Raw genomic sequence first — 27,122 nt, forward strand, 5'->3', positions numbered from 1 at the left:
TCTTCCCCTGCCTTTTATTTTCTTATTTTTTAAATATTTGTTTATTTTTGAGAGAGAGAGAGAGAGGGGAGAGAGAGAGAGAGAGAGCACGTGCACACACACACACAGGTAGGGGAGGGGCAGAGAGCAAGGGAGACAGAGGATCTGAAGCAGGGTTCTCCGTGATAGCCCCAATTTGGGGCTCAAACTCATGAGCTGTGAGATCACGACCTGAGCTGAAGTCGGATGCTTAACCAACCAAGCCACCCAGGTGCCCCTTTCCCTGCCTTTTAAATCCGTGTCTCCCATGGCCTCTTCTTCAGCCCTGCTCTCCCCTCCACACCTGTCCCCCTGGCTTTCATTTTGGTGCCCACCTCTCCCCACTCTCCACCCCAGACTTCCCCCTCTGGTATGAGCCTCATCTACTGGGGGAACACCTCCATTCAGGAAGCCCACAGATTCTGTAAACCTAATAGCCTAAACTGAGCTGTTCGTCACGCCCCTGTCATTTCTCAGTGCATCCCCCAAGGCCCACTCTGCCTGCACCCCATACACTCACTCACTTCTCCTAGATACTCATCATAGCCCTTCCTCCAAGCCACCTCTCCCACCTCTGCCCTGGCCCAGCCAAGTTCCCCAGGCCCTGTGGCTTCTTCCTGCTCACTAGCCTTCTCTGTTTACAAGTGCTTCAGGGTCAGGGCCCCCCCCCACATCTCCACCAAGGCCTACATGGCCCTGCTGCCAACTTAGTCTAAGACCTCAGGCAAACGGATAGTCCACCCTGAACCTGTTTCCCCAGCTGGTGTCAGTGGGTCTCCAAGAAGCCTTGCAGGAGCTGCTGTGCTGCGGGAGTGTTCCCTAAGCCACCACTAGAGGGAGTCTCTCGCCCACAGAGCGGGAGAGGGCCCTTTGGGCAGAAGGGACCCACCAGCCACCTCCCAGCTCACATTCTCAGGATAGGGTACTGGGTGCTGCCACATGCAGCCCCAGGGGCTCAGAATGCAACAGAGGGGAGCAGCATTCCTGAAGCCACAAGCTCTTCAGGGCAGTGCTACCTTCCGGACCTCTGGGGGCTCCTGTCTGTGGGCAGGAGCTTGTCTGCCCATGTGATTGGCAGAAGGCCTTCGAATACCAGCCCTCTCCTCCCCAGGCCAGGCTGGTCAGTCCCTAGGGGAAGGAAGGAGGCTGTGGGAACAATGGCAGGTTCCTGACTGGTCCATCCTCTGAGCCTCAGTTTCTGCCTCTGTAAAATGGGCATCATCACAGTTCCCACCTCATGGGGCTGGGGGAGGAAACAGTGAGGCTGTAGACATGCAGGCCTGCTGGCTGGCTTCCCCGAAGCTCAGGGGATGGGGCTGCCCCTGACCCAGATAGTGATCCTGATGGACAGCTGCCTCTCCATGACCAAGAGCACCCACCTGTCCTCAGGGCCCCAGGCAAACAGGCCTCTCCCGTCACACTCCTGCCAGAACTGAGGCCCCCAGGACCCTGCCGGTTCCTTGTCTCCAGCCGGTTGCCGATACCCCTTGGGTCCTGCCCCGCCCTGCCTCCCTCTGGCCCTTTGGGGGCTCTGCCTTCCTTCAGGGATGATCTCTACTGCCTCCTGGAGCAAGGACCGGGCCTGTGCCTGGCTTGGGTCGTCATGGGGGTGAGGCTTGACATCTCTCATTTGCCAGATGACCTTGGGCCAGCCCCCGACCTTGCTGAGCCTCATTTCCTCGGGCTGGTGCCTGCACCTGAGGTCTGCGATGCAGCTCCTGGCCCTTGGCAGGGGCTCCCCCAGGCTTTGGCATGCCCCGCCCTGCCCGCCCCCCTGGAGGACCCACCTGCGTGATGCAGGCGCCTGTGAAGGCCACAATCACAGCCACTACGTTGACTGTTAGTTGGAATTGCAGGAATTTGGAGATGCTATCATAGACGTTGCGGCCCCACATCACTGCCTTGACGATGCTGCTGAAGTTGTCATCCGTCAGGATGATGTCCGAGGCCTCCTTGGCCACATCCGTGCCTGCGATGCCCTGTGGGGACACGGACAGGAGCCTGGGTGGGGCAGCTGGGGGGATGGTGAGCAGTTCAAGCAGCACCATCCTCCTCCCCTACACATCCTCAGTCCTACAACATCCCTCACATGCATACTCCCAACTGCATGGCCGGGACCACGTGGGGTGTGTGTGCCTGTACTTCTCACAGACCCAGCCCCCTGAGGCCAGCTCTCTGCCTTCAGGAAGCCTCTCCCTGGCCCATCCCCACCACCAACGCCTCCCCCTCCACACCCATTGCAGGGAGCCTCCCTCTACCCTTCCAGGAAGACCGTGGCGGGGGGGCCAGACAGCCCTGAGAGCACTGGGCACATGAGGTGCATGGTGGGTGAGCTGAGTGTGAACTGGGGGTCCCGCACAGTCAGCTGGAGGCCGTGCTGCCCACACCCCCTGCCTATGAGCTCCTACCAGGCACCACCCTGGGCCCGCTGTGAGCTGCCCCTACCATGGCGAAGCCCACGTCAGCCTTCTTGAGCGCAGGCCCGTCGTTGGTGCCATCCCCTGTCACGGCCACCACCTGTCGCTGCTCCGTGTGTGTGCTGTCGATGATACCTGTGGGGTGGGGCAGGAGTGTAATCTGGGCCCTGGGATAGACGCTCCATGGGGCCAGGGCAGCCAGGACCAGCCTGATTGTTGGGAGGGCCCTGGGCTGGGCACAGCTTCCTCTTTGGCCCCAGCCATGCCCCTCCCTGCCCCCCATCCTGGCTCTTCCCAGCTCCAGGCTTGCCCACAGCTGCCAGCACCTGCAGGGCATGTCGGGCACCTTAGCCCCCTGCGGGCTTGCGGCCCTCTGCGGTCTGGGCCCTCACTGCCTTTCCAGCACACTCTGCACTCTCTGCAGCCCTTGGCTCGGTGGCCACTCCAGCCAGAACATCTCCCCGTCTGCCTGTGTTCCAGGAGCTCCTCTGTTCTCCAGAGGCTGGGGTCCTACCACCTTCTCCCTGGGCCATCCAGTCACTCACTTACTGAGGAGGCCTGGGCTGGGCCATTTGCTGATGACCCCTGACCCACCATTCTGGCCTTGACCTCTCTCCAGACATTCACCCTCAATAAAATATAAAATATTCAGAAAGAGAATAAATAGGTGACACGTGGCTCCGTCACTGAGCTGGGGCCAGTGGAGAAGAGTGGGTGAAAGATGTCATCATGGGGTCCACGTGGAGTTTGAGAGGACATGTCCACGGACAGGACAGAAATTTGAATGTCACTCTTGACATGTCTCTCTCTCGTCCCGCACCTCACATCCATGGCCAAGGCTTGCAGATTGTGCTCCGAGATCCCAGGTGAACTATTCCACTTCTCTCTGCCCTGTTCCCTCTGCCACCAGCATCCCCCTGCCCTCTCCCTAACCCCAGGCTGCCCCTCCAATCTGCACAGCAGTGCCAGGGGCTCTCTCTAAGCCCTGGGACAGACCTGTCCCCTCCCTCCAACTGAGAGTCATTCTCTCACTGCCCACCCTGGCCTCGGGGTGACATCCATGTTCTTAGCTCCCTCTGAAAATTTGAAGTTCCCTGTGGTCAGGCCTCGCCCCCTTCTCCAATCTCCTCTTCTCTCGCCTCAGGCCGCCCCCAATCTGTGCTCCAGCCATAGGAATGGCTCTCGGTCTGCAAAGCTGGCTTCCTTGCCCCTGTCTACATGGGCTGTTCCCTCAGCAGCTGTGCTGTCACCCACCTGTGGTCTCAGCTCAGAAGCCACTTCCCCCGGGAAACCTTTGTGACTCCCTGAGGACCCTCGCCTGCCCTAATCAGATCACTGTAGCTCCCATATGTGTCTCCCCCTTCCTGTGCCTGGCAAACAGCAGCAGCCTATGGAATGAGGGAATGGATTCTTGACTTGGGAGACTTCGTAGCCTCCCAACACTCCCCCAGCTCTTTGCAAATATCCAAGTTCCACCCTCTTCAAGGCCCAGCTCCAAGGCCACGTACTCCGGGAGTCATCCTGGGCTGCTCCCCCCAGCTGGTGGCTGTCCCTGAGTCGCCCCCCAAGACTCGGCCTCCAGTCTCTGTCTACTGGGCATTTGAGGACTTTGTTCCCGTTGGTTCCCTCAGCCTGCCTACGTGCTCCTCTAGAGCAGGAAGGGGGCCAAGTTTTCCTCTGTGGCCCCTCAGGCTGGTACCAGCTTTGCCCCAGCCCTCCCACTGGTCCCAATAGAGGGGGAGCTGGGAGGACACCTCCTCTCACACCCCATTCCTCCACCTCTAGCGCTGGCATGGCCCCACCACCCCACTAACATGTCCCCACCGTGTGTGGTCACAAAGGGCCTTCCTGTGGCCATCTCCTGTGGCCACACCCCTGTTCTGTCTCTCTGGACCTCTCAGTGCCATTCATGCCATGGACTGTACCTTCCTCCTCAGCAGGCTCCCTTCCTTGTCTTCCTAGACCCCACCGCTCCTGGCTGTCCTCCTACCACTCTGGCGGCCTCTTCTCGGTCTCTCGGCCTCTGCCCATCGCTCACATGGGAGATTCCTGGGTTCAGTTGGCTCTCCCCACTTGGCACGCTCCACCTGTGCCTTAATCTTTCTCCTGAGTCCTGACTGCATGGATGGCCAGCTGTCTTCTGGACGCCCCACTTGGATGTCACAGGGCCTCCAGCTCAGCCAGCCCTAAACTGCACATGACACTCTGCTCTCAAACGTGTCCCTTGTGACTCCTCACATCCAGCTGCCCATCCAAAACCCAGGGGCCATGCTGACACATTGCCGGCTCTCAAACAGGTACAGACAGAGGGAATATGGGACCCCTCCCCTCTGTCAGACCTCCACTACATCCGAACAGCTGCTGGGCCCATATCCTTCTGCCACCCAAGCAGGTCTCTGACCCGTTGCCTTCCAGCTCCACCTGTGCTGTCACCACCCTGGTCCTGGCATCACCTCTCACAGATGGACAGCTTCGGTGGTCCCTCTGCTTCCAGGCTATTCTCCCCACAAGCGGGGAGTGAACTTTCTAAAACAATGCTTTCCCCTCAAGGCCCACCCAAAGGCTCCCAACCCTGGGCTAACAGCTCAGGTCAGCAGCCTGGCGTTCAAGGCCCTACGCGATCTGACACCGGCACCCCCTTCACTGGCTCCTCTCTCTCTCTTGAGGTCCCTGCCTGGTCAGGTCAGCTTCTTTCCACTCCTTCAAAGTGTCTGGAAATCTTCTGGGCTTTCACAGTGCAGTCCTCTTCCCTGCCTGAAACACAGGCCCTTTCTCCTGGAGTCTCAACCCACCTTGACGGCCTGTTAGGGGACACCCATCCCCAGCCTGAGTGAGAGGCCAACAGACAGTCCCACCCTTCTCTTCCACCAATGCAGCCTCCAGGTCTATGGGAGGAAAGCTATTTAATGTCTGCTGGATGGAATCTGGACCGTGAATTCCAAAAGGGAAGGACCATGTCTGCCAAGAGCAGGACCTTGCACTTAGTAGATCCTCAATAAACATTTATCAAGAGAATGAATAAGTAAATGAAGGAGTGATTGAAAAATAAATGGGGATGGGGTGAGGGGCCTCCTGCTCTGGTATCTGTGGTTCTGAGGTTCTATGTTTCTGTCCCTGGGCCACATCTGCCTCCATTAATGTCCTTGGGTAGTATTTTGGGAGGAGAATCTGAGATGCCCTAGGGATGACCTCAGCCAGAAATCTGCCCTTCTATGGCCATTTTAAAGATGGGAAAATTGAGTCCCAGAAGAGGAGGGACTTGCCCAAGGCTATAGAACAGGTCAGTGGCAGAGCCAGGATGGGAAGCCAGGAAGGCATGACTGTAAAAGTGCCCAGAACCTGGCCACCTGCATGAGCTCAGCAAATTGTATGCCCTGTATCCAGAAGGAGACAAGGAAGGAGAAAGATGTTAGCTTTTGGCCTCATTTCTCAGGTTGCTATTCCCGGGATAAACCACCCCTGGGGTCCTGGTTACAGTTGTTGGTTGGGGTCCTCAGAGAGCAGGCAGACCAAGGGTCTCAAACTCACAACTCTGGGGCCAGACTGAGAACACAAATAAGTGAAGTGCGCTGAATGTCAGATGACAAGGAGTGGTGAGGACTGCTTCAAATGTGAGGGGAGGGTGCCTGGGTAGCTCAGACAGTTAAGCATCTGACTTCAGTTCAGGTCATGATCTCATAGTTTGTGATTTCGAGCCCTGCATTGGGTGAGAATGAGCCCCACTTATGGTAAAAAAAAAAAAAACAAACAAACCCACAAGCCCCACTTTGGGTAAGCCCTGCTTCTCTCTCTCTCTTTCTCTCTCTCCCTCCCTCTCTCTGCCTCTTGCTCACTTGTGCTCCCCCCCCTCAAAAAAAGGGCTCTTTTAAAAAAAAGTGAGAGGAGAGTTTGTATAAAGCCATCCAAATTCAACATAAACAAAGGCACTGTACCAGCCAAATACAACACATCTCTGGGCCCCCCTTGGCCCTCAGGCCAAGAGGTTTGGACCTACACATGCCCAGTCTCATTGCTTCCTAGAAGAGTGGCACCCAGAGAGAAGATTCACAACCTCCCCATCTCACTGTGGCCCTTAGAGGGCCTCCCAGGGCTGCAATGGGGAGAGACAAGGGTTTTGCCGGGGAGAGACAAGCCCCTCTGTCCTGGAAAGAAGCTGCAGGCACCAGGAGAAGAGGGGGTTCTGTCCTCAGAACTGCCTCCCCCAAGTCTTACCTTTGACGAGGGTATGCTTGTCCGTGGGGGAGGAGCGAGCCAGCACCCGTAGCTTTGGCCAGATCTTATCAATTCGCTCTTGTTCAATCTGGAGAGGGATGGGGGGTCTGAGAGAGAAGCTGAGGCCTAGACAAGGGAGGGGACTCACCCAAAGTCACTGGGCTCTTAGTGGCACGCTGGCTGGCTTCTGCACAGTCACGCAGCCCCCATGCCTCCCAGTCTCCCATCCTAGCTCATCCCTCTGTGGACTCTTTGTGCTGGGTACGTACCTCCCCCTTCTCGTTGCGGATCCTCCGGTTAAACTCCTTGCCCTCCAGGCACAGAAAGTCCTCCCCAGGATGGATGATGCCACACTTGATGGCGATGGCCCGGGCCGTGTTGATATTGTCACCGGTGACCATGCGGACTGTGATGCCCGCTCGCTGGCACTTGCGGATGGCTTCTGGGACCTGGCAGGAGGGCAGGAGCCATGGGAGTGAGCACCACCTGGGGCAGGCCCTCACTGCCCCGTGGATTCCAGAGTGAGCCCTGCTCACAGGCAGCCCTATCATAAGGAGCCTGGATGACCATGAGATACCGATAGCATGCATGGAATATGGGCCATCTCCTCCTTTCCTGTGCCCATGGCAGGCATTGTTAATTGATCACAGAATCTTGTGATTAAACCCTGATGTGGTCTCAGAATTCTCAGTAGAGCCTCAGGCAGCTACCACCTATCACCATGATAGTCTGTCCTGAGATGAAACCACTGGCTATCCTGACTTGGGCAAGGAATTTGAGAAAGACCCCAATAACACCCTCTCAGATCTGGCCCCAGGCAGGAGTAGAATACTCTACTATTGCATGAGAATGTGCTTTATCCACATGCACAGCTTTATCCACATGCACAGTTCCTGCAAATTCAGTGACAAGTATGTTTGTGTATTTTTAGATTTTTTTGGGGGGGGGGGTTGGGGGGATACTGCACTTGGGAGCATTTTATTTACAGAATGTGACACTGGCTTAGGATACATACAAATGATTATGCTTCCTGTAAAACAGGACATTCCCCAGAGAGAGTAAGGACTGCCTCCTGCCCTGACTGCAATGATAGACTGATGTCTGGGCCAATCAGGCCAGAGTAGACTCAGCCAATCAGCAGGTGGCAGCACCCTCCCCTCTCTCCCCATCCCCCCAGTCCCTGCCCCTGTACAGAGTTGTGGATTTATCTGCCCAGCAATTAGGATGCAGAAACCAGCCTGGAGCTGCCACAGCCCTTTACACACAACACAGATCAACTGAACAAGTGATTCTTACCCATGGGCAGTGACAAATGATAAAATAATAAGGTAATATTTGCTATTTGCTGCACAAAGTCTCTGAGTGGAAGAGGACACGTCAAGGGCAGAAAGTCCGGTTGTATCAAAAGACCAAAGCACTTTAGAATCTCAGGCTTGGATTCAGGGAGTCTGTCTCCCCCTCATCTCGTACCCATAGTGTCTGGGAGGTCACTCCCATCCCCGCTCTGCAAAGTTGCTGCTGAGAGGGTCTGGTGATTATTTGATTACTGTGGCTGCTCCAAAAAGATATGTTAAAGTCTTGGGGCACCTGGGTGGCTCAGTCGGTTAAGTGTCCCACTTCGGCTCAGGTCATGATCTCACAGCCCATGGGTTTGAGCCCCGTGTCAGGCTCTGTGCTGACAGCTCAGAGCCTGGAGCCTGCTTCGGATTCTGTCTCCCTCTCTCTCTGCCCCTCCCCGCTTCTCTCTCTCTCTCTCTCTCTCTCTCTCTCTCTCTCTCTCTCTCTCTCCCTCTCTCTCAAAAATAAATAAACATTAAGAAAAAAAAGATATGTTAAAGTCTTAACCCCCAGTGCCTGTGAATATGACCTTACTTGGAGATTGGGTGTTTATAGAGGTAATTAAGTTGAGGCCGGTAGGGTGGCCCTCAGTCAGTGTGACTGGAGTTTTTATGAAGAGGGGAAATTTGGACCCAGACACACACGCAGAGAATGTCATATAAAGAGAAAGGCAGAGATTGGGGTGTTGCTGCCAAGGACCAGTAAAGATTGCCAGCAAACCCCCACGAGCTGGGGCTGGGGGAGGCATGAAGCAGATTCTCCCTCATGGCCCTCAGAAGAGATCAACCCTGCCAACACTTGATCTTGGACTTCCAGCCTCCAGAACCGTGAGAGAATCCAGTTCTGTTGTCTGAGCCACCCAGTCTGTGCTATTGCATCATGGCAACTAATACAAAGAGTCAGAACATTGTTTCAAAACCTGACTGTGGACAGCTCCTGCCTGCTGGTCCCCTTCCCGCCCTCAGGAATTTTAGAAACAAGGATTGATCTTGAAAATATCTAGCCTCTGTCCACCCCCGTCCACAGCATCTGCTATTCCCTCAGCACAGAGCGCCACCATTCCAAGTGGGGGCCACTGCCCAGCCCCTCCCCAGTCTCCCTGCTTCTGGCTTCGCCCGTCTTCCGTCGCTCCCCTACCTGACCTCCAATGACCTGCCTAGAGTTCAGCCTGGGGTGTCACTCCCTCCCAGCTGCTTATAGAGAAAATCAAGACTCCTGAGCATGGCCATCTTGTGGTAGAGCAGGGAACGAACATCATGAAGAGGCAGGGTCCCGGCCAAGGTCAGGAGAATGCACCCTCCAGCTACCAGAATCGTATAAGAGACCAGGTCTGTGGTGAGAGGTAGTGATCTCCCTGTCACAAGGGCTGGAGTAGGGTAAGCTGACCACGGGTCTCCTCTGGCTGCATTTCCAGGGCCTGAGGAAGAGCCCACTTGGGGCTGGGCAGGGGGCACATGAGCAAGGCCTCTGCCTCGTGCCATAGCTGCTGCTCACATAGGCAACCGTGACCTCTTTTTACAGAGCCAGAGGGAGTGGGGATGTGGAGTGTCCAACATCCTGCTTACATAATTGATCGATGTCCTCAAAATGGCTGTAACCCGGGCTGCAGCCCCCTGCTGTCTCCTGTTCAGAGGAACGGAAAGAGCCACTGCTCTTTCGGGGACATCCACCTGATCTGGCTCCTGCCCTCAAAGGAATAGTTTAGGTTTTGTTTGGTTTAAAGACGCTTGAAGTCTTGGAGTTGGAAGGGACTTCAGGTCATGACTCTGACTCTCTCCTCGTTGCCTAGCTCTCCTGCTAGGCATCCCAACAGATGGCCAGCCAGCTTCTGCTTGTAGGTCTCTGGTGACAGGGTGCTCACTCCCTCCCAGGCTGAACGCTCCACAGTGGAACAAGTCTATCATATCCTTTCACAGAATCGTTCTTTTTTTCAGATGAGAAAGCAGTTGCTCTGGGTCAGAGCTGTACCCTTGTAGGAGGCAGGGTCTTTGGTAAAGATCTCCGTACAACGGGCTCTGGGAGCAAGGAGAAGGGTGCCAGTACTTCAGAAGGAAGTAGATGCAGAGGAGAAATCCGAGAAAGCTTCCTGGAGGAGGGGACGTTCGAGTTGCTTCTGTTCAGCTAACACTAACTGAGGCTCTGGTGCCTGGCACTGTGCCCTGGCTGGGACTACACAGGTGACCACTTCATTGTGGCCCAGGCCACAGGGTTCTGTCCCATGAGAGACACTGGCACAGAAGGTGGGAAGGGTGCTGGAGGAAGGTGTGGCAGGTGATCTGGAGGGGCTGAGGCTGTGGGGCAGGAGCCGGTGGCCATGAAGCTGGAGAAAGGCTCGAGGTCAGAAGGTGCTGGAATCAGGGGCTTGCTCCTTCAGGCCTGGGAACCGTGGTAAGTTCTGAACTAGTGATGAGGTGACTGGCACTGTGTTTTAGAAAGACTAATACTTTTTAGGCTGTCTCGGGAGCTGCAATCTGCCTGCATGGAATCCTCACCCTCTGGGGCTCCCCAAAACAAGCTGGCTCAGGGAGAAAAAAGAGGCAGCTCATTTTTATGGCCCCCGCGCTTTCCTCTGTATGGTGGAGGCTTCTCTCCCTCTTGGAGAGAGGGCTCAGGGACCAAAAGGCTGGGCTGGGCTTTGCCCTGGGGTTCCCCCTGAGCGTTGGCATCCTCATCTGTAAAATGGGGATGATAGTCTACACCCCTCAGCGAGGCTGGACGATGCCATGACAGGGGTAAACAGTACCACGCATGGAGCCAGCCATGCTGGTGGTGGCGGTGGGGAGCCTGGCAACACACCTGACCATGGTCTTCCTTGCTTGTTCTTCCTGCTCTGGGAGAGGGGGAGGGGTGCAGAGGGTGTGGATGTAGATGCGGTGGGGGTGGGGCATAGCTGGTGTCGGGGACTTGGAGGGGCGGCCATTTGTTTGGGGCAGTGGGATAGTGTGGACGCTTCACCATGATTTCTGGGCCAGGTGCCTTAGAGGTCTGTGACCTGCCTAGGATGTGGGGGGATTCCAGAAACACCCCAGGGCATCTCCGACCTCCTTGAGATACTCCACCTCCTTTCTGGGCGGTGGCCCGTGTACCTGGACGTCTGTGTTGCGCTTCGGTCTGGCTTGAGGCTCTCATGTGCTTTGGGTCTACTACTCTTGCCTTTTTACCAGGCATTTCATTAGGCTGTGGGCTCTGGGGGGCAGGGACTGCTGATCGAGGGGCATGGCACAGGGTAGGTGCTTCGTAAATGTGGGTCATCACAAACAGTCTCTCTGCTTACATCCCTCAAAGCCTGACCTGGTGAACGGATTTGGATGGGGACATGAGACCCTTCACAATGTCGCTCCAGGCTCCTCTTCCTAGCCTCCAAAGTGGGGTATTCACTAGACTCCAAACACTTAGCATCCCTTCCTGGACACCTCTCTGCGTTTGTCCACGCTGTTCCCTCTGTCTGGAACACCCTCTCTCCCTTAACCTGTGTGTCAAAAGTTTCTTCTCTTTCAGGTGAGTTGCCTTCTCCTCATGAAGCCACTCTGGGTTCCTCCAACCCAATGGGGTGCTTCCTTAAACTGCACCAGCATTTCCTTGTATTTATTCATTCATCTGTTTGGCAAATAGCTACTGGACATCTAACTGTTCTGGCCACTGAGGATCCAGAGATGATGAAGACTCAAGCCACAAGGGCACCAATCTGGTTGAAATAGACTTTCCACATAGATAAAGTAGCTGTAAAATTTCAAAAAAAAAAAAAAATCCCTTCCTTTGCTAAAATTATCCAAGATTTTTCTCACTGAGGAAAAACAGCCAGGAAATGGGCGCTTCCTGTTTTCATTAAATAAAGGCTTTTAAACATCTGTTGTTTCTGGTGACACCCGTTGTCTGTGACTTCAAGGGCTCCAAACACCCCCAGATAACCCGGCAAATCCCAGACTGCTGCTCTTCTGATGGCTTTAGCTGCAGCGGCTTCGATCAGCCTCGGAAAGTGTACCCGAGGGAGCATCCTATGTGTTGTCTGGGGGGTGACGGGCAAGTCTGTTTCGATCTGTTCCGTTGTCTCGCTTCTTGAGGGAGGAAGGCAACGTGATTTGTCCCCTTGACAGATGGGAAAACTGAGGGAGGCAGGGTTTGTGCTCCAGGGGCAGCTGCCCAACAAATCTGAAAATGTTTGTACGACCCTAGAGGTGGTCCAGCCTGAGGCTTCCGACCAGCCTCACGGTGGCCTGGGAGAGCTTGCCAAAAACTGTGGGCATAGACACTCCGCGAAGGTCACCCAAGAAACTGTGAGGCAGAGACCAGGGGACTGGGGGTGGCATGGGAGGCTGCTTCACCCCTTCTGTGCTATGGAACCATTTGAATTTGGCTCTGTGTGTATCAATCACCCGGCCTAAAAACCAAATAGATCAAAAGCCATCCCCACCCCCACTGGGAGATGCTGAGTCAACAGGTCAGAGCTTTTATACTTTTAAGCAGTGCCACCAGCAACCCTGCTATGTGTCTCTCACTTGGGAATGTCCTACTCTCTCACTGTTCAGATGGGAGATCCTGGCTCCTGTGGGGCAAGAGGCTTCTAAGGCAGGGCAGCCCCCATGCTTGTCCTTTGGGGGCAAGGGAAGGTTTCTGGGTGCTTGGGTGGATGGCTCCGGGACTATCCCCAGCAGTCGGCTGTGGGCGCTGCCACGGGTCCTGAGCAGACCAATGCCAAACGTGGCCTACGCTGGTCTCATGAGTCCGAACGTTTAGGAGTATGTGCAGAAAAAACCTGTGGACGCTATAGGGAAACCGAGGCTCCAAAAGGTGAGGCAACTTATGTCAGGTTGGCAGCAGGCTGGATTCCCAGACTCTCCAAGCCTGCTGGTAGGGTGCCTACCTCGGGCCGCACGGGGTCCTCGATGCCCACCACACAGATACAGGTTAGGTCGTTGAGGATGTCATTCTCATTGTCCCAGTCAGGCTCCGGGCTGCTGGGGAAGTCACGGTAGGCCACACAGATGGTGCGGAGCCCATCACAGGCCATGGGCTCGATCACCTTCTTCACCATCTCATCCCGGTCGCGGGGCCGGAAGACCCGGGGCTCCCCTGCCCCGTTGAGGATTTTGCAGCACCTGGGGGCAGATGGGAGGGAGATGGGTAAGGTCCAGCTGAGGGCCCAAGGATCCTCCCTCTGACCAGCTTGAGCTCACCTCCCCCTCCCCAGTGATGCTCAGCTGGCCGTGGTTGGTCAACTAGTGTCCATCCAGTTCAACTCCCATAATGCTTCAGGGCTGGTCCAGGCCCCTGGGCCCCAGGGAGGGATGAAATCAAGACCAGCCAAAAAGAAATCAGGCAGCCTTCTTATAATATTTGCCCCAGTCCATTCAGCAAGAGCACATCTACTTTGATCTGTTTTATATTCACAAGATTTCATCTGAAAAAATTGTTCCACAACTAAAGTGATTTTCGAAGGGGAGGAAACTTAGTTATGCTAGTGGTTCTGGACCTTGCTTGCACATTACAATGGTTTGGAGAAACACTGAATAAATAAATACCTGTGTGTGAGCCCTGCCCCAGAGGTTCACCCCAACTCAGTTTGTCTGGGGTGAGTTCAGGAATCAATGTTTTTTCTTTTTATTTATTTATTTATTTATTTATTTATTTATTTATTTATTTAATGTTTATTTATTTTTGAGAGAGACAGAGACAGAGCTTGAGCGGGGGAGGGGCAGAGATAGAGGGAGACACAGAATCTGAAGCAGGCTCCAGGCTCTGGAGCTGTCAGCACAGAGCCTGACGGGGGGCTCGAACCCACGGCCCGTGAGATCATGACCTGAGCCGAAGTCAGACACCCAACTGACTAAGCCACCCAGGCGCCCTATTTTTTCTTTTTTTTTTTTTTTAAAGCTCCCTGGGGTGATTCCAGCGTGGAGCTAGAGTAGACTAGGTCACGATGAAAATCACTTTATGCTAAAGGAAGTAAAATGAGGGAGATTTAACACTGATGATGGAGAGCCCTTCCTGATGATCCAGTGATGTAGGGAGGAGGATGGGGAGGGCTCTCTGCAGACATTTATAAGAGGAAACGGGGAGAAAAGCAGTGGGCGAGGAACCCTGGAGGTGGTCCTGCCGTGGGACATTGGGCAGGGCCCTCCCCACACCTCTGAGTGCCAGATGGCCCTTCGGCCCAGCCTGTAGGACAGCCCGTGCTTCATGACTTGGTGGTCCCCGGCTCCCCACACCCCTCCCCGACCACTCGCGGCTTACTTCTTGAGCACGATCTCAGAAGCACCCTTGCTGTACATGCGGAAGCTCTCGTCCGGCAGCTTGATGACTGTGCTCATGGACTTGCGCACAGAGTTGAAGGTGTACACCTTGTACAGCTTCTCCTCTGGCATCTGGGTGCGCACGGGCTCATAATCCTGCTTCAGGTCCAGCACGAAGCCCAGCAGGCCGCACTCTGTCTTGTTGCCCACCTGCCGAGGCAGGGCACCCTCCTTCTCCGGGGGCTGCAGAGAGAGAGGCCCAGGTGGCTCACAGGGGGTTGCTGCTGAGGCCCTGGGGCCGAGCCACCCCCTCCCCTTCTCAGAGAGCCCTGTGTGCCCCCTTCCCACCACCCACACCCTCAGCCCTCTCCATCCAAGACCCAATCCTGGCTCTGGATGAAAGGAGTTAAGCAAGATCTGTGTTTTAAAAATCATGAACTCAGGGGCACCAGGGTGGCTCAGTTGGTTAGGCGACCGACTTCGGCTCAGGTCATGATCTCACGGTTTGTGAGTTTGAGCCCCGCGTCGGGCTCTGTGCTGACAGCTCAGAGCCGGGAGTTGCTTCAGATTCTGTGTCTCCTCTCTCTACCGCTCCTCTGCTCACGCTCTGTGTCTCTCTGTCTCTCAGTAATAAATAAACATTAAAAAAATTTTTCAAAAAAAAATCACGAACTCTTTCGGGGCACCTGGGTGGTTCAGTCAAGTAAGTGTTCTACTTCAGCTCAGGTCATGATCTTACCATTCGAGAGTTCGAGTCCCAAGTCAGGCTCTGCGCTGAAGGCTCAGAGCCTGCAGCCTGCTATGGATTCTGTGTCTCCCTCTCTCTCTGCCCCTCCCCTGCTTGTGTGCTCCCTCTCTCTCTCAGAAGTAATAAATGAATAAACTTAAAAAATATATAAATCACGAACTGTTTCAAACATAAAAGCAGGATAGAGAATAATTAAAGAAACACTGGTGTACCCACCATTCAGCTTTGTAGAACCTGAGAAATAGGCCATATTAGCTTCAGATTTTCCCTTTTTGAGAAGGAAAACATGACAGATACAGGTGAATCCCCCTGTGTATCCTTCCCAGTCTGCAGAATCCTCCCCTCCTCCCAGAAAGAACCTCTGTGTCAAATGTGGCATTATTATTACCCTGTGTGTGTTTTAAATGTTTATTTTTATTTATTTATTAAAAATTTTTTTTAATTTTGAGATAGTTCTAGATTCACATGCAATAAGAAATACACTCTTCCTTCAGTTTCCTCTAGTGCTCACCTGTGTATGACTACAGTACAATGTCACAGCAAGACACTGACACCGATACAATCAGACCCACCTCACTCAGACTTCACCGGTTTTACATGCACTCACGTGTGTGTGTTTAGTTCTATGCAACGGCATTGAGTGTGGATTCCCACGACCGCCAGCAGGAAGATACATGAAGATACACACAGTTCATGACAAGGATCTGATCCCTGTGACACCCTTTTTAGAGCTGCAGTCACCTCCCTTCCCCCCCACCCCCAGCCCTGGCAGTCACTAGTCTGTTCCCTATCTTTATCATTTTGTCATTTCAAGCCTGTTCTGTAAATGCAACCATACTGTATGTGTAACTTTTGAAGACTGGCTTCTTTTCACTCAGTATAATCTCCTTGAGGTCCAGGCAAGTTACGTGTGTGTCAACAGCTTGTCCCTTTTTTTTTTTTTTTTTAATTTTTTTGATGTTTATTTGGTTTTGAGAGAGAGAGAGAGGCAGAGAGGGAGGGAGACACAGAATCCAAAGCAGGCTCCAGGCTGAGCTGTTAGCACAGAGCCCGACGCGGGGCTCAAACCCACAAACCGCGAGATCATGACCCAAGCTGAAGTCTGATGCTTAACTGACTGAGCCACCCAGGCGCCCCTGAAACTGCTATGTTGTAAGTCAAAATGGTCAATTACATGTAGCCTAACCTACTGCATGTATGTGTGTGTAAGGAGACTGTAGACATTCTTCTAAAAGTTGTTTGCTCATGTAATTGCACTTTGAGAGGCACCTGTGTTTATGGTTCTGATTTGTTCTTTTTTTTGACTGTTCTATTGATTCCCTTCTATGACTAAGGCACAGTTTACTTTTCCCTTCTCCTGGTCCCTTCCGCTTTTCCTTCTTTCTACTCACTGATCTGACACACACTCTTTAGCACTGGCTGGGTGCTGGCCCTCTGCCAGGTGCTGGGCTGCATGAACACAAACTCCCACCCTGGGGTCTCAGTGAAATCATCACTCACCTCTCCCCCAGCACCTCTCACTTCCTTGTGTGGCTGGCTGAACACAAGCTGTTTCATGCCTCTGTGCCTTTGCCTCTGCTGTTCCTTCCCCCTCCCCTGCAAGGCAAACTCCTCCATTCCCTTTTTACTTTAAATTTATTTATTTATTTTTGATACAGAGAGAGAAAACACAAGTGGGGGAGAGGAAGAGAGAGAGAATCCCAAGCAGGCTCCGCACCATCAGCGCAGAACCTGATGTGGGGCTCGAAACTCACGAACCTCAAGGTCATGACCTGAGCTGATATCAGGCGCTTAACCAACTGAGCCAGCCACCCAGGCACCCCTCCTCCTTGCTTTTTAAGGGCCAGCTCAAATATCACAGTGTCTTTGACAATTGCTTCATGGGTCTGTCTCCCCCTGAATAAATGAGTTATCAGATTCGTTTCTCTGCAGGGTTCTCAGGACCAGCATAAAGCCCAGCACACAGTGGGCACTTACTCATTGTTGGCGGGATGGCTCCATGCAGATCAGAATGGTGGGAGAGGTTAATAGGTAAGAACAAGAAACCACCACGTGGGCTAATGGTGGGATTAGCCGGAGGGAATGGGAGGTGAACTCACATCCACCTGCACCCACACCCACGTGCATGCACTGCTCATTTTCCTTGCATAAAATTACTATGCAGCATCTTAGGTGGAGGTGGCTTGGGAGTGGTAAAAGGCACCACAGATAAACTGAAACCCTAGAGAGACTTAGAAGACGAATATCTACCTATGAAATGCCTGTGCCAACCGCACCCCCCCCCCCACTCCCGCCACCGCCATTAGTGGCTTTGCATGGGTCTCAAACCAGCGTTGTCCAGGAACTCTGTATCCTCAGCCCCAGCCCCTTGTCATATTGCTCGAACAATCTTCACAGACAGGAGAAGGTGGGGTCTGGGAGATGCTGGCATGGACCACTTGTGCAGGGGACAGGACGGCGACGGGACATAGCCCTGGCCAACTCCCCCTTCCACAGTTAGGGCTCAGGCCTAGGGAGCCCACCCAAGCGCTGTGGAGTCACTGGCATTGATAATGCGGTGGTCTTGAGACTTAGGGATTCATAGGAAGGACAGAGCCTTAAGCTCTTGTCCTCAGTTTCTCTGTCTGTAAAATGGAGAGACTAGAGCAGATGATCTCTAGCTGAGAGAAAAATCAACCATTTGCAACCCTTTTCTTCAAGTGGATCATGGTGAGGGATGCTGCAACAAGGTGGAGGCACAGTCCTCAGCGGTGGTTGAGGGCTCTGGGCGGGAACAAGGCTCAGAACGCCCTCCCTGCTCCCACGCCAAGCAGAACTATGTCTCCAGCACCATGGGCCTTGGAAGGCTCCCCACTCCTGGGCTCTTTCGTGGGATTTGATCTGGAAACAAAGGAACCTTTGGTACAGCTTCCCATTTCTGATGTTTGTGAAAATAAATTTGAAGCACTTCCCTTTGTCTCTGCAGCGTGGTATTATGTTGTGCTTTAAAAATGATATATTTATTTACTTACTTTTAATGTTTTCTACATTTTGATAATTAATCTTCTGGTGACCTCCAGAGTTTTATGTATTTTCCACAACAGTTTTTCTCCCCTCTCCACCAATGAAAGAAAATGACGGCTCGGAGGGCTTAAATAAAAATGCCTAATTACTTCTTTGCCCAAGAGAGCTGAGCAGTTATGCCTTCAAAATACCCGGCATTTTATTACCCTCTGTGAGATATTTTAATTTTCCTCTAAAAGGATTTCAAACAATCCATGGTTGCAAATGGCAGAGCTGCCTCCTACGTAATTCAATTTGTTTCCATGAACTTGAGCTCTGACATCGCCCACGTGCATTACTAAGAAGCAGAGGCCCATCCCTTTTTTTCTTTTGACTTTTTTTTTTTTTTAAATCTTGACAAACCCAGAGATTTTGCTATTGCTGTAGACTTTCCAGGAGCTTTTTTATCTCCAGGGCTCCAATTCTATAAGGGAGTTAAGGCATCAGTATTGTTTCCATTTTAACAGACAGGAAGCAGGCCCACGTGGAAGTGACTTGCTCTTGATCACAGACCTGCGGAGGGGCAGGCCTGGGGCTGTCCCCAAGCTTCCTGGCTCCCAGGGCAAGAGCTTCATCCAGCACATTCCCCAGTGTGGTCCTGAGCCCTCTGGGAATGCTGGGTGCAGCCACAAGGCATAATTTTGAGAGGACAATTCATGTCCCTGTTTTGGGATGCTGGGGGGTGAACAGAAGCAAGGGCAAGGAATGATGACTTAAAGAGCTACAAGTTACAAATAACATCCGCACAAATGAGATTAAAAAAGCATAGCTGGCATGTACCACCCCACACTCACTAGGGTGGCTATCGTAAAAAAACAAAACAGAAAACAACAACTGTTGGTGAGGGTGTGAAGAAACTGCAACCCTGCGTACTGTGGGTGGGAAGGTAACACGGTGTTGCTGCCATGAGAAAAACAGGATAGTGGATCCTCAAAAAATTAAACGATGGAATTACCATACTATCCAGCACTTCACTTCTGGATATATACCCAAAAGAATTGGAAGCAGGAGCCGGAAAAGAGATTTGCATGTCCGCGTGCATAGCAGCGTTACTCGCAAAAGCCAAGAGGCGGGAGCAATCCAAGTGTCTATCGACAAATGAACGATAAACAAAGTGGGGTCTCTCCATGCAACGGAATATTATCCAGCCGTAAAGTGGAAGGAAATTCTGACACATGTGACAACATGGATAAACCCCGAGGACATTATAAGTGAAACAAGCCAGTCACAAAAGGACAGATGCTGTATAATTCCAACTGTATTAGGTACCCAGAAGAGTCAGATTCACCAAAACAGAAAGTAGGATGGTGGGTGCCAGGGGCTGGTTGTGGGGGGAATGGGGAGTTAGCGTTTGATGGAGACAGAGTTTCAGTGTGGGCAGATGAAAAGTTTTGGGATGGATGGTGGTGATGGTTGCACAACAGTGTGAATGTACTTAACGCCGTGGGACTGTGCACTTAAAAACAATTAATCTGATTCATTTGATGTGATGTGTATTTAACCACTAAAAAACCTCTAAAAAGTCCCCCCCAAAAACCTGACAACCGTAGCATAGTAAACTATAGCATCTGCAATATGATGATTTGGAGCGTGTTCGGGAACGACTTTCCGCTGAGCAGCTGCCTCTGGTGGCCTAACCCGCTCTTCCTCACCCCTCAAGGACAGGCACTGGTGGGGAGCCTCCCTAAGGCCCAGATGAACCACCAGCCCACTCAACAGCAGCATCAGCAGCCACTGTTTGCATGGTGACTCTGCCCTGTCCTGTAATGGGCTTGTCACACGCACTATCTGGTTGTACCTTCCCAGATTCCTGGGAGGCCAGCTACTAGCATTCCCATTTCACAGCTGTGCACACGAGGCAAGGTCACACTGCTACGAAGCGGCCCAGCCAGGATTTGACCCCAGTGTTCTTGGCTCTGAGCCCACAGCACATGGTCTCCCCACAGCCCCGCCCGTCTCCACTGGCCCTGGAGATCTTTAGTTGACTGGGAACTTGCTGCTGATGGCTTTAGAGTCCAAGGGGATGGCGGGGGGACATGTCTGTCTTGCTTATCTTTACCTCCCACTTCGGGGTAGTCAATAAATATCTGTGGAATGAATAAATGAATAATCCCATGCTTGTGTGTGTAGGGTGCTGCCAATGGGAGGCCGGAGGGGGCGGAACTCTGGCCTCCAGAATCGTCGTCTGAAGGCCGGCCTCCCCAGGAGCTTCTCGGTGCTAGGCCTCCTGAGGAACGTGAGGCGCAGGGCTGCGGGATCTTCCCTAGAGGCTGGGAAGGCAGGTCAGTGTGAGTGTCCAGGACAGGTTGACACGGAAACCTTCCCAGGCTTAGCAGTGTATTGTGTGTATGTGTGTGTGTGTGTGTGTGTGTGTGTGTGTACAGTTGTGTGTGTGTGTGGTGTGTGTGTTTGTGCATGGTGTGTGAGTGCAGGTGTACGTGTATGTATGGGGTGTGCACAGCGTGTAAGTGCAGTGTATGCATGTGGTGTGTGTGTAGTTGTATGTGTGTGCTATGTGTGCATGGTGTGCAAGTGTAGTTTTTTTGTGTGTGTATGTGTGGTGTGTGTGCAGTTGTGTGTGGTATGTGCAGTTATATGTGTGTGGTATGTGTATAGGGCATGCAAGTGCAATTGTGTGTGTGTGTGTGTGTGTGCATGCACACACGCAGGGTGACAGCATGGGATGTAGGGATTAACAGCTCTGTTAAAAATCCAAATTCCCCATTTGGAGTTATTTGCTTTGAACTCTTCTCCCAGAGATGGTGTTTGCAAAAAAAAAAAAAACAAAAGAAAACAACCAAAACAGGTGTCAAATTCAGCATACAGGCCCCTGCCATTTCACAGAATCACAGCCCACCCCACCTCCCCATCTTAATGCCCTGCAAAGTCGCCTCCACAGTCGTCCACGCTTTTGGCACGCCTGGCTTGGCCAGAGCCCAGTCGCAGAGTATGGCTTGACTTGGGGACTCTGAGACTCATTGGAACATTCAGTTGAGCCCTGGCTTTGCAGCCAGGAGATCTGAGTTCAAGGGTTGGCTCTCTGCTTCCTGGAGCACTCCCTCCCCCTCTCTAAGTGCCCAGGTTCTAAGATTTATGGGAAATACAGTGAAGCAGCTCCTTCCTGCCTTTGAGGGTTACTGGGGCTCTCTGGGGTGAGGGGCATCTCAGCATGGGGTATGTTGACGACCCGGGGTTTCTCATTTGGTGAAGTTTGGCTTACCTATTTGGGCAAACCATCCTGCCAGGAAAACCCTTTTTGCTCTTTCCTCCAGAACCACTTCAGGGGCTCCAGGGAGATTTGTTTTTGTCTCAATAGTTTATGTTTTCAGAAATACGCCATAAACTTCCAACAATTCAGCTCCACAAGTCTCCATCCTCAGCTTAATAATTCAAATGTTAACTGCACTGTCAACCTACTTTCAAAGAGGTCTCATAAAATACAAAATTAAGGTCCGCTTGGCAGTTTCAGCACACAGAGGACACACGGTTGGAAAAGGAGAATGTTTTCCCAAGAAAGCACAAGAAGGCCTCCAAAGTCTGAGGAAGGAGGTATTTCTCTCTTAACACTCAGCTGTGGTTCTGAGAAGCTGCAGGGTGATGGAAAGAAGCTAGTAGAAGTCCTGATGTTCAAAGAGTCAGAGACAACAAAGGAAGTCTGAGGGTGTGCCAGGATTTCTGAGGCAGGGAAGCAATTTCTCACTAAAGGATGATTCACATAGCTTCTCTCAGAGGGCAAGTTTAGTTCCTAATGGTTAGAAATAAGACAGGAAAGAAGAAAGCTTTGCCATCCTCACAAGGATGGGGCTATGGGGTTGAAGCTGGCCCGCTGGGAGGGCCCTTCTAGACCACTTTTCCTGGCCTCCCTGACACTAGCCGTGGCCCTCACACCACTCTCCACCTCTGCCTGGGGTGGTTTTTCTAAGTACCACGAGCAGCATCCTTTCAAGGGCTTATCTGATGCCACCTAGCTGTCCCCGCCCCCTGCCCTCCAGCCTCGACTCTCATCATTCTAGCCCCAGAGAAATGCACAGGCCACAGATCACGTGAATGAGCCATGCATCTTAGGGTCCCTGGGCCTTTGCAGGGCTGTGTCCCTGTCTGCAATGTCCTTGCCCCCTTGCCCACTTGGTAAACTCCCCCAGAATTCTCTGGGCCCCACTCTGCCACTTGGTGGTCAGGAGCAATGCTGGGCAGGTTACTTGATATCTCTGCAGCTCAGTGTTTTTAGCTGCAAGATGGGAATGGTCATATTTGCCTTTATTCCCCTGAAGGGATATGGAGGGTCAAGGAAGATAGTGGCTGGCAAAATAAACGACAGAGGATAAGGCTCAGAAATAATAACAGAAGTAGTGAGAGTAATAACATGTGGACTGAGCACTTGCTACATGTCAAGCACTGTGCTGGGAGCCTCACATATATTTTCTCATCTGATCTTCACGGGAGCCCTGAAGCTGCCTCAAGGCAAAGGTGCGGCTGCGTGAGTTGGGTGGGAAGGGGTGGTGAGCTGCACAGGCTCCAGCTTGGATGGGGTTCTAATCTTGGCTCAGCCTCTTATCTGCTCTGGAACTCCAAGCATGATTTTTAACTTCTCCCAGCTTCAGGGTCTGAGCTATGAATTAGAGATGTGATGTCACCTACTTCATGGGGTTGTTATACAAGGCAGAATGGGGTATGCACTTAGCATCAAGCCTGGCTAAGTGAATGTTACCAGTTAGAATTAATTATGTACTCACTTTATAGATTTGCAGATTGGAAAACAGAAGCTCAAAGAGGTCAAGTAACTTGCTCAGGGTCACATGGGTGGTAAGTGCTGGAGCTGAGGTTTGAACCTTGGTTTGTTGGACTTCAGAGCCAAACCTCATTACTTCTTGGACTGGGTGTCCAGAAGTCTGGATTCCACAGGGTGACTTGGCACAAGTCCCTTTCTATTTCTGGGCCTCAGATAAAGTAAGGGGGCTGGACCAGTATGTCTCTAAGGTATGCAAACCCATGTAGATGACACCCACACAACCTACCCTTGCAAATACTCAAGTAGGTTTGTGTGTGTGTGTGTGTGTGTGTGTGTGTGTGTGTGTGTGTGTTTTAAGAATGAAAGGTGCTAACTAATTGGGAGGTCTCCGGATCAATGAAGACCAGAGAGCAGAGGGCAGCTGCAGAAGAGATCAGCTCAGTATGCTGGAGGGACCCAGAGAGCACTGCTATTGACCATGGGGCAGAGATGGGGCCAAACCCTACCTCTTGCTGCCACAAGAACAGGAAAGTAGAACACAGAGATAGTCCTGTTCTGAGCATCTTATTAATTTACATTCACCCATCCATTGCCCACATATTCATCCACCCATACGTCTAGATTTCCCAGCCTGGTTTAGAGGGTGGTTGGACATCTACTCTGGACCGAGCAAATCCTTACTCTTCTCAGGATTCCTCTGGGCCTAGAAGGACAGTCCCTTAGACACCCTTTGCCCCACATGGCTGGCAGGCCCTGGTTCTGAATATGACTGCCTGGACCCCGGGCCTTCCTTCTTTGAGATCACCCTGTACTAAAGATGCTGCAGGATTGGTTTCAGTGACCAAGAGCCTGGTCTGGACACTCTACTCAACAGCTGGCTTTGGAGTGTCTGTAAGTTGGCTTTGCCATACTTTGCTATGTGACTTTGGGTAGGACCCTTTCCTCTGTAGTCCTAATGCTTCCGCTGTCTGTTTATTGGCTAGCCTCTGCATTGCTACAAACGGAATCCTCTTTCCATGGGTGATTTTATTCAATGGGCAATTTAATGACAACACTAACCATACTTAGTGCTGAATACGAGCCAGGCATTGTGCTAAGCACTTGTCACTTACTAACTCATTTCATCCTCACAATAATCCTATCATTTCCCCCAAGAAACTGAGGCAGAGAGAGGTTAAGTAACTTGTTGACATTCATATAGCTGGAGAGGAATTTGAACCCAGGCTGCCTGGCTCCAGAGTATGAGCCTTAACCACTACCCTGTCATACCAGGGGACTCTGCTATCCCTTCTATACCAGTGGCCATCAGCCCCCAGCAAGGAGAACCATGTGGCCAGGGGTCTTTCAGAAAAGACCCAGAAAGAGAGGCACAGGGGTCCTAGGATGCTGGGGTTCAAGGCACATCAGGAGACACTGGTGCCTAAGTAAGAAGTAAGTGATTTAGCCTGATTACAAACCAAAGATTCCAGTTCTGGGGTCCCTGAACTCTCTTTAGTCTCAGCAGTTCACCTCCCCAGGTAGACTGACTGACCCCTGTCCTTTAAGCCACCTAGACACAACCAACATTGAAAATGAGAATTTAACTTTGCTGCCAGTGCTATGAAACACTGCCTAATTGAGATGTTTCATCAGCCTTCCTGGCAGATCCCAGAACTCCCTTTTATGGTGATTGCATAACACACATCTCCATCCAAGCCCACCTCGCAGGGCTCTGCCCACGCGGCCACCCCCTCGCCCGAAGCCTGCTCTGGGAATTGCTCTGCTCCCCTCTCTGCCACATCTCCAGGACAAGGTCATGAACAGCATCTCAGTGATTTTAGGGAGGCCTGGGAAACAGAATAGAACATTGCTGATCTCCCTTGATTCCCACATTGGGGTTGGGGTGGGGGTGGGGTGGGAAGAAGACAAAACATGGTCATTTCTGGCATCACACACGGGGTTCTCTATCGCCCATCTGCCTGCATCCTCCCGACCTACTTTCTCCTTTCCTCTGTGCTGCCTCCCGCAGCCTGCAGCTCTAGGGTGATGTGGGTGGCTGCTTAGCCCTGGACTGGCCGGTGTCTAGAGGCAGAAGTTGCCTCCTCCCCCTCTCCCACCAGCCCTCAGCCCCTCGCTGCTGCTGAGTCACACTCTCCTCCCCGTTTGGATAAAGCTTCTGGCGGCTCCCACAATCCAACCTGATGGTGATGCTTTGAGCTGGCTCAGGGGCAGAAGGGAGAGGTCAGGACTAGGGCACATTTGGAGGGTAAGCAAAAAAGCCCAGCCGCTCACCCAGAGGCTCACACTGCAGAAATGCCCTACACATCTGGAGGCTGACTGACCTCCGGATGGACAAGTCTGTGCTTCTCTTCATCTGAATGCTGGTTAATTACAAAAAAAAAAAAAAAAAAAAAAAGCCATCTGTGCTTCTAAACCAAAAAGGGATTACAGCATGATGAGTCTATGCAGCTTAGCTGAGACAGGAATATGATAGTTTTTCTTATCAAAGCTTGTGATGCTGCTACCTAATAGAAGTTACTAACAACAACGTCATCGGTGGTGGATTGTGAAAATGGCCACAATTAGTTCCTCTCTAAATCCGTGCCCTTTGCAATGTGACTTGGCAGTTCCTCCTGGCAAGAGATGGAGTCAGCCTCCCCGTTCCCCGGGTCTGGGCAGGCCTCTTGGCTTGTGTTGGCCAACAGGATGTGGCAAAATGACCACATGAACACACCTAGACCAGCCTGCCGGAGGAGGCGGGAGCGCACAGAGCCCAGGTGAACCATCCCAGCTGAGGCCATCCTAGACCAGCCTGCGGTGCTGCCGAGATCAGCAGGGCTGTCCCCTGAGCCACCGCAGATGCAGACGTGTGAGGGAGTCCTGCTGAGAGCAGAAGGACCACCCCGCTGAGCCCAGCCTGAATTGCCAGCTCACAATCGAGCGCTAAATACACAGTTTGATTTTGAGCCACTAAGTTTTGGAGTACAGCAGTCCCCCACTTATTCTTGGGGGACACGTTCCAAGACCTCCAGGGGATGCCCAAAGCTGCGGATAGTACCAAGCCCCATGTATACTATGTCTTTTTCCTCGATACACATATCCATGATAAAGTTTACTTCATAAATTAGATACAGTAAGAGAATAACACCTGATTCATAACTGATAATAAAATAGAACAGTTAGAACCATATACTGGAGGTATATGTGAATGGGATCTCTCTCTAGATATCTTACTGTACTGTACTCACCCTTCTTCTTGTGGTGAGGTGAGACAGTGGAGTGCCTACGTGCTGAGATGCAGTGAGGTGAATGATACAGGTATGTGACATGACATTAGGCTGCTACTGACCTTCTGATGTATCGTTAGCAAAGGGTTATCTGCTACGGGACCGAGGCTGACTGGAGGTAACTGAGACTACAGATACGGGGAGCCTACCGTAGTGATGTAGCAAAAGCCTGCTAATAAAAAGTGTGGAAGTTTTCTGGTAAGGGGGACAATGATGGGATCTAAAAAACACAATTAACACACTATTTTTCTGTCATATAAACACCATTGCTAAATCAAACGGAAACAAGTTGCTTACTCCACGACCATCCCAAAAGACACCAGCAGGATTCAAAAATACGAGTCACGTTGCTCCATCTGCCCAGAACTTGTGCCTCGCCCCACGGACGTTGTTGCTTCCCCCAGAGGAGGCTGCACCACTCACCAGAATCTTGGTGGTGTAGGCGCTGTTGATGGCAATGGCGTTGACGAGCAGCTCCATGGTCTTGGTGTTGATGGAGCTGGGGTCGGGGATCTCCTTGTAGTGGACATCGCCCACGTAGGCCTGCACGACTGTCATGCGATTGGTGGTCAGTGTGCCTGTCTTGTCTGAGCAGATGGCGGTGGCATTGCCCATGGTCTCGCAGGCATCCAGGTGGCGTACCAGGTTGTTGTCTTTCATCATTTTCTGGGGGAAAGGGGCGAGTGAGAGGGCGGCAGTAAGGAGAGGGAGCTGGGGGGCCAGAGAGCTGAGGGCATGGGGGAAACACGCAGTAAATGAGGCTCTGCCTCTGCTATCTGCCCCTTTGCCTCCCACAGACGCAAAGGGCATTCACTGAAACGTTGACATCTGAACTCCTCGTGTGTGTGCAGCCTTTTCCTTTACTTTGATTTGAACCATTTAGAAGATTTGATGAATTGACTTTGTTAATTTGAATGATGGAAATAATCTGTATTCCTTACAGAAAAAAAATAAAGGAGAAGGATGAGAAATTAAGGTTGGGTCCTTTCTGGTTACCTCAAATATTTTTCTCTTACGCCCTGACAGAAAGAACCATTCCTTATCTGGTTATGGGTTTTTTTTTTTCAAATGTACCATCTTTTGCTGGCACCTGGTTTTCATTTGGTTCCACCAAAAATAAAT

At 52.1% G+C, this 27,122-nt stretch overlaps 1 protein-coding gene across 3 annotated transcripts in view; it reads right to left on the minus strand.

The window, feature by feature from the left end:
* The window catches only part of ATP2B2 (ATPase plasma membrane Ca2+ transporting 2), a 116,822-nt gene that overhangs the window by 14,655 nt on the left and 75,045 nt on the right, over nt 1-27,122 (minus strand). For all 3 annotated transcript variants that reach the window (XM_042910839.1, XM_042910832.1, XM_042910843.1), the window contains 7 exons: nt 26,424-26,666; nt 14,217-14,458; nt 12,847-13,081; nt 6,917-7,096; nt 6,648-6,735; nt 2,464-2,570; nt 1,806-1,997 (listed from right to left, as the gene is read on the minus strand). In XM_042910839.1, the coding sequence (XP_042766773.1) occupies nt 1,806-1,997; nt 2,464-2,570; nt 6,648-6,735; nt 6,917-7,096; nt 12,847-13,081; nt 14,217-14,458; nt 26,424-26,666 (1,287 nt within the window). The remainder of the gene's footprint in view (nt 1-1,805; nt 1,998-2,463; nt 2,571-6,647; nt 6,736-6,916; nt 7,097-12,846; nt 13,082-14,216; nt 14,459-26,423; nt 26,667-27,122) is intronic.

Source organism: Panthera leo, chromosome A2 (assembly GCF_018350215.1).
Source record: "Panthera leo isolate Ple1 chromosome A2, P.leo_Ple1_pat1.1, whole genome shotgun sequence".
In the NCBI taxonomy this organism is placed as follows: Eukaryota; Metazoa; Chordata; class Mammalia; order Carnivora; family Felidae; genus Panthera; species Panthera leo.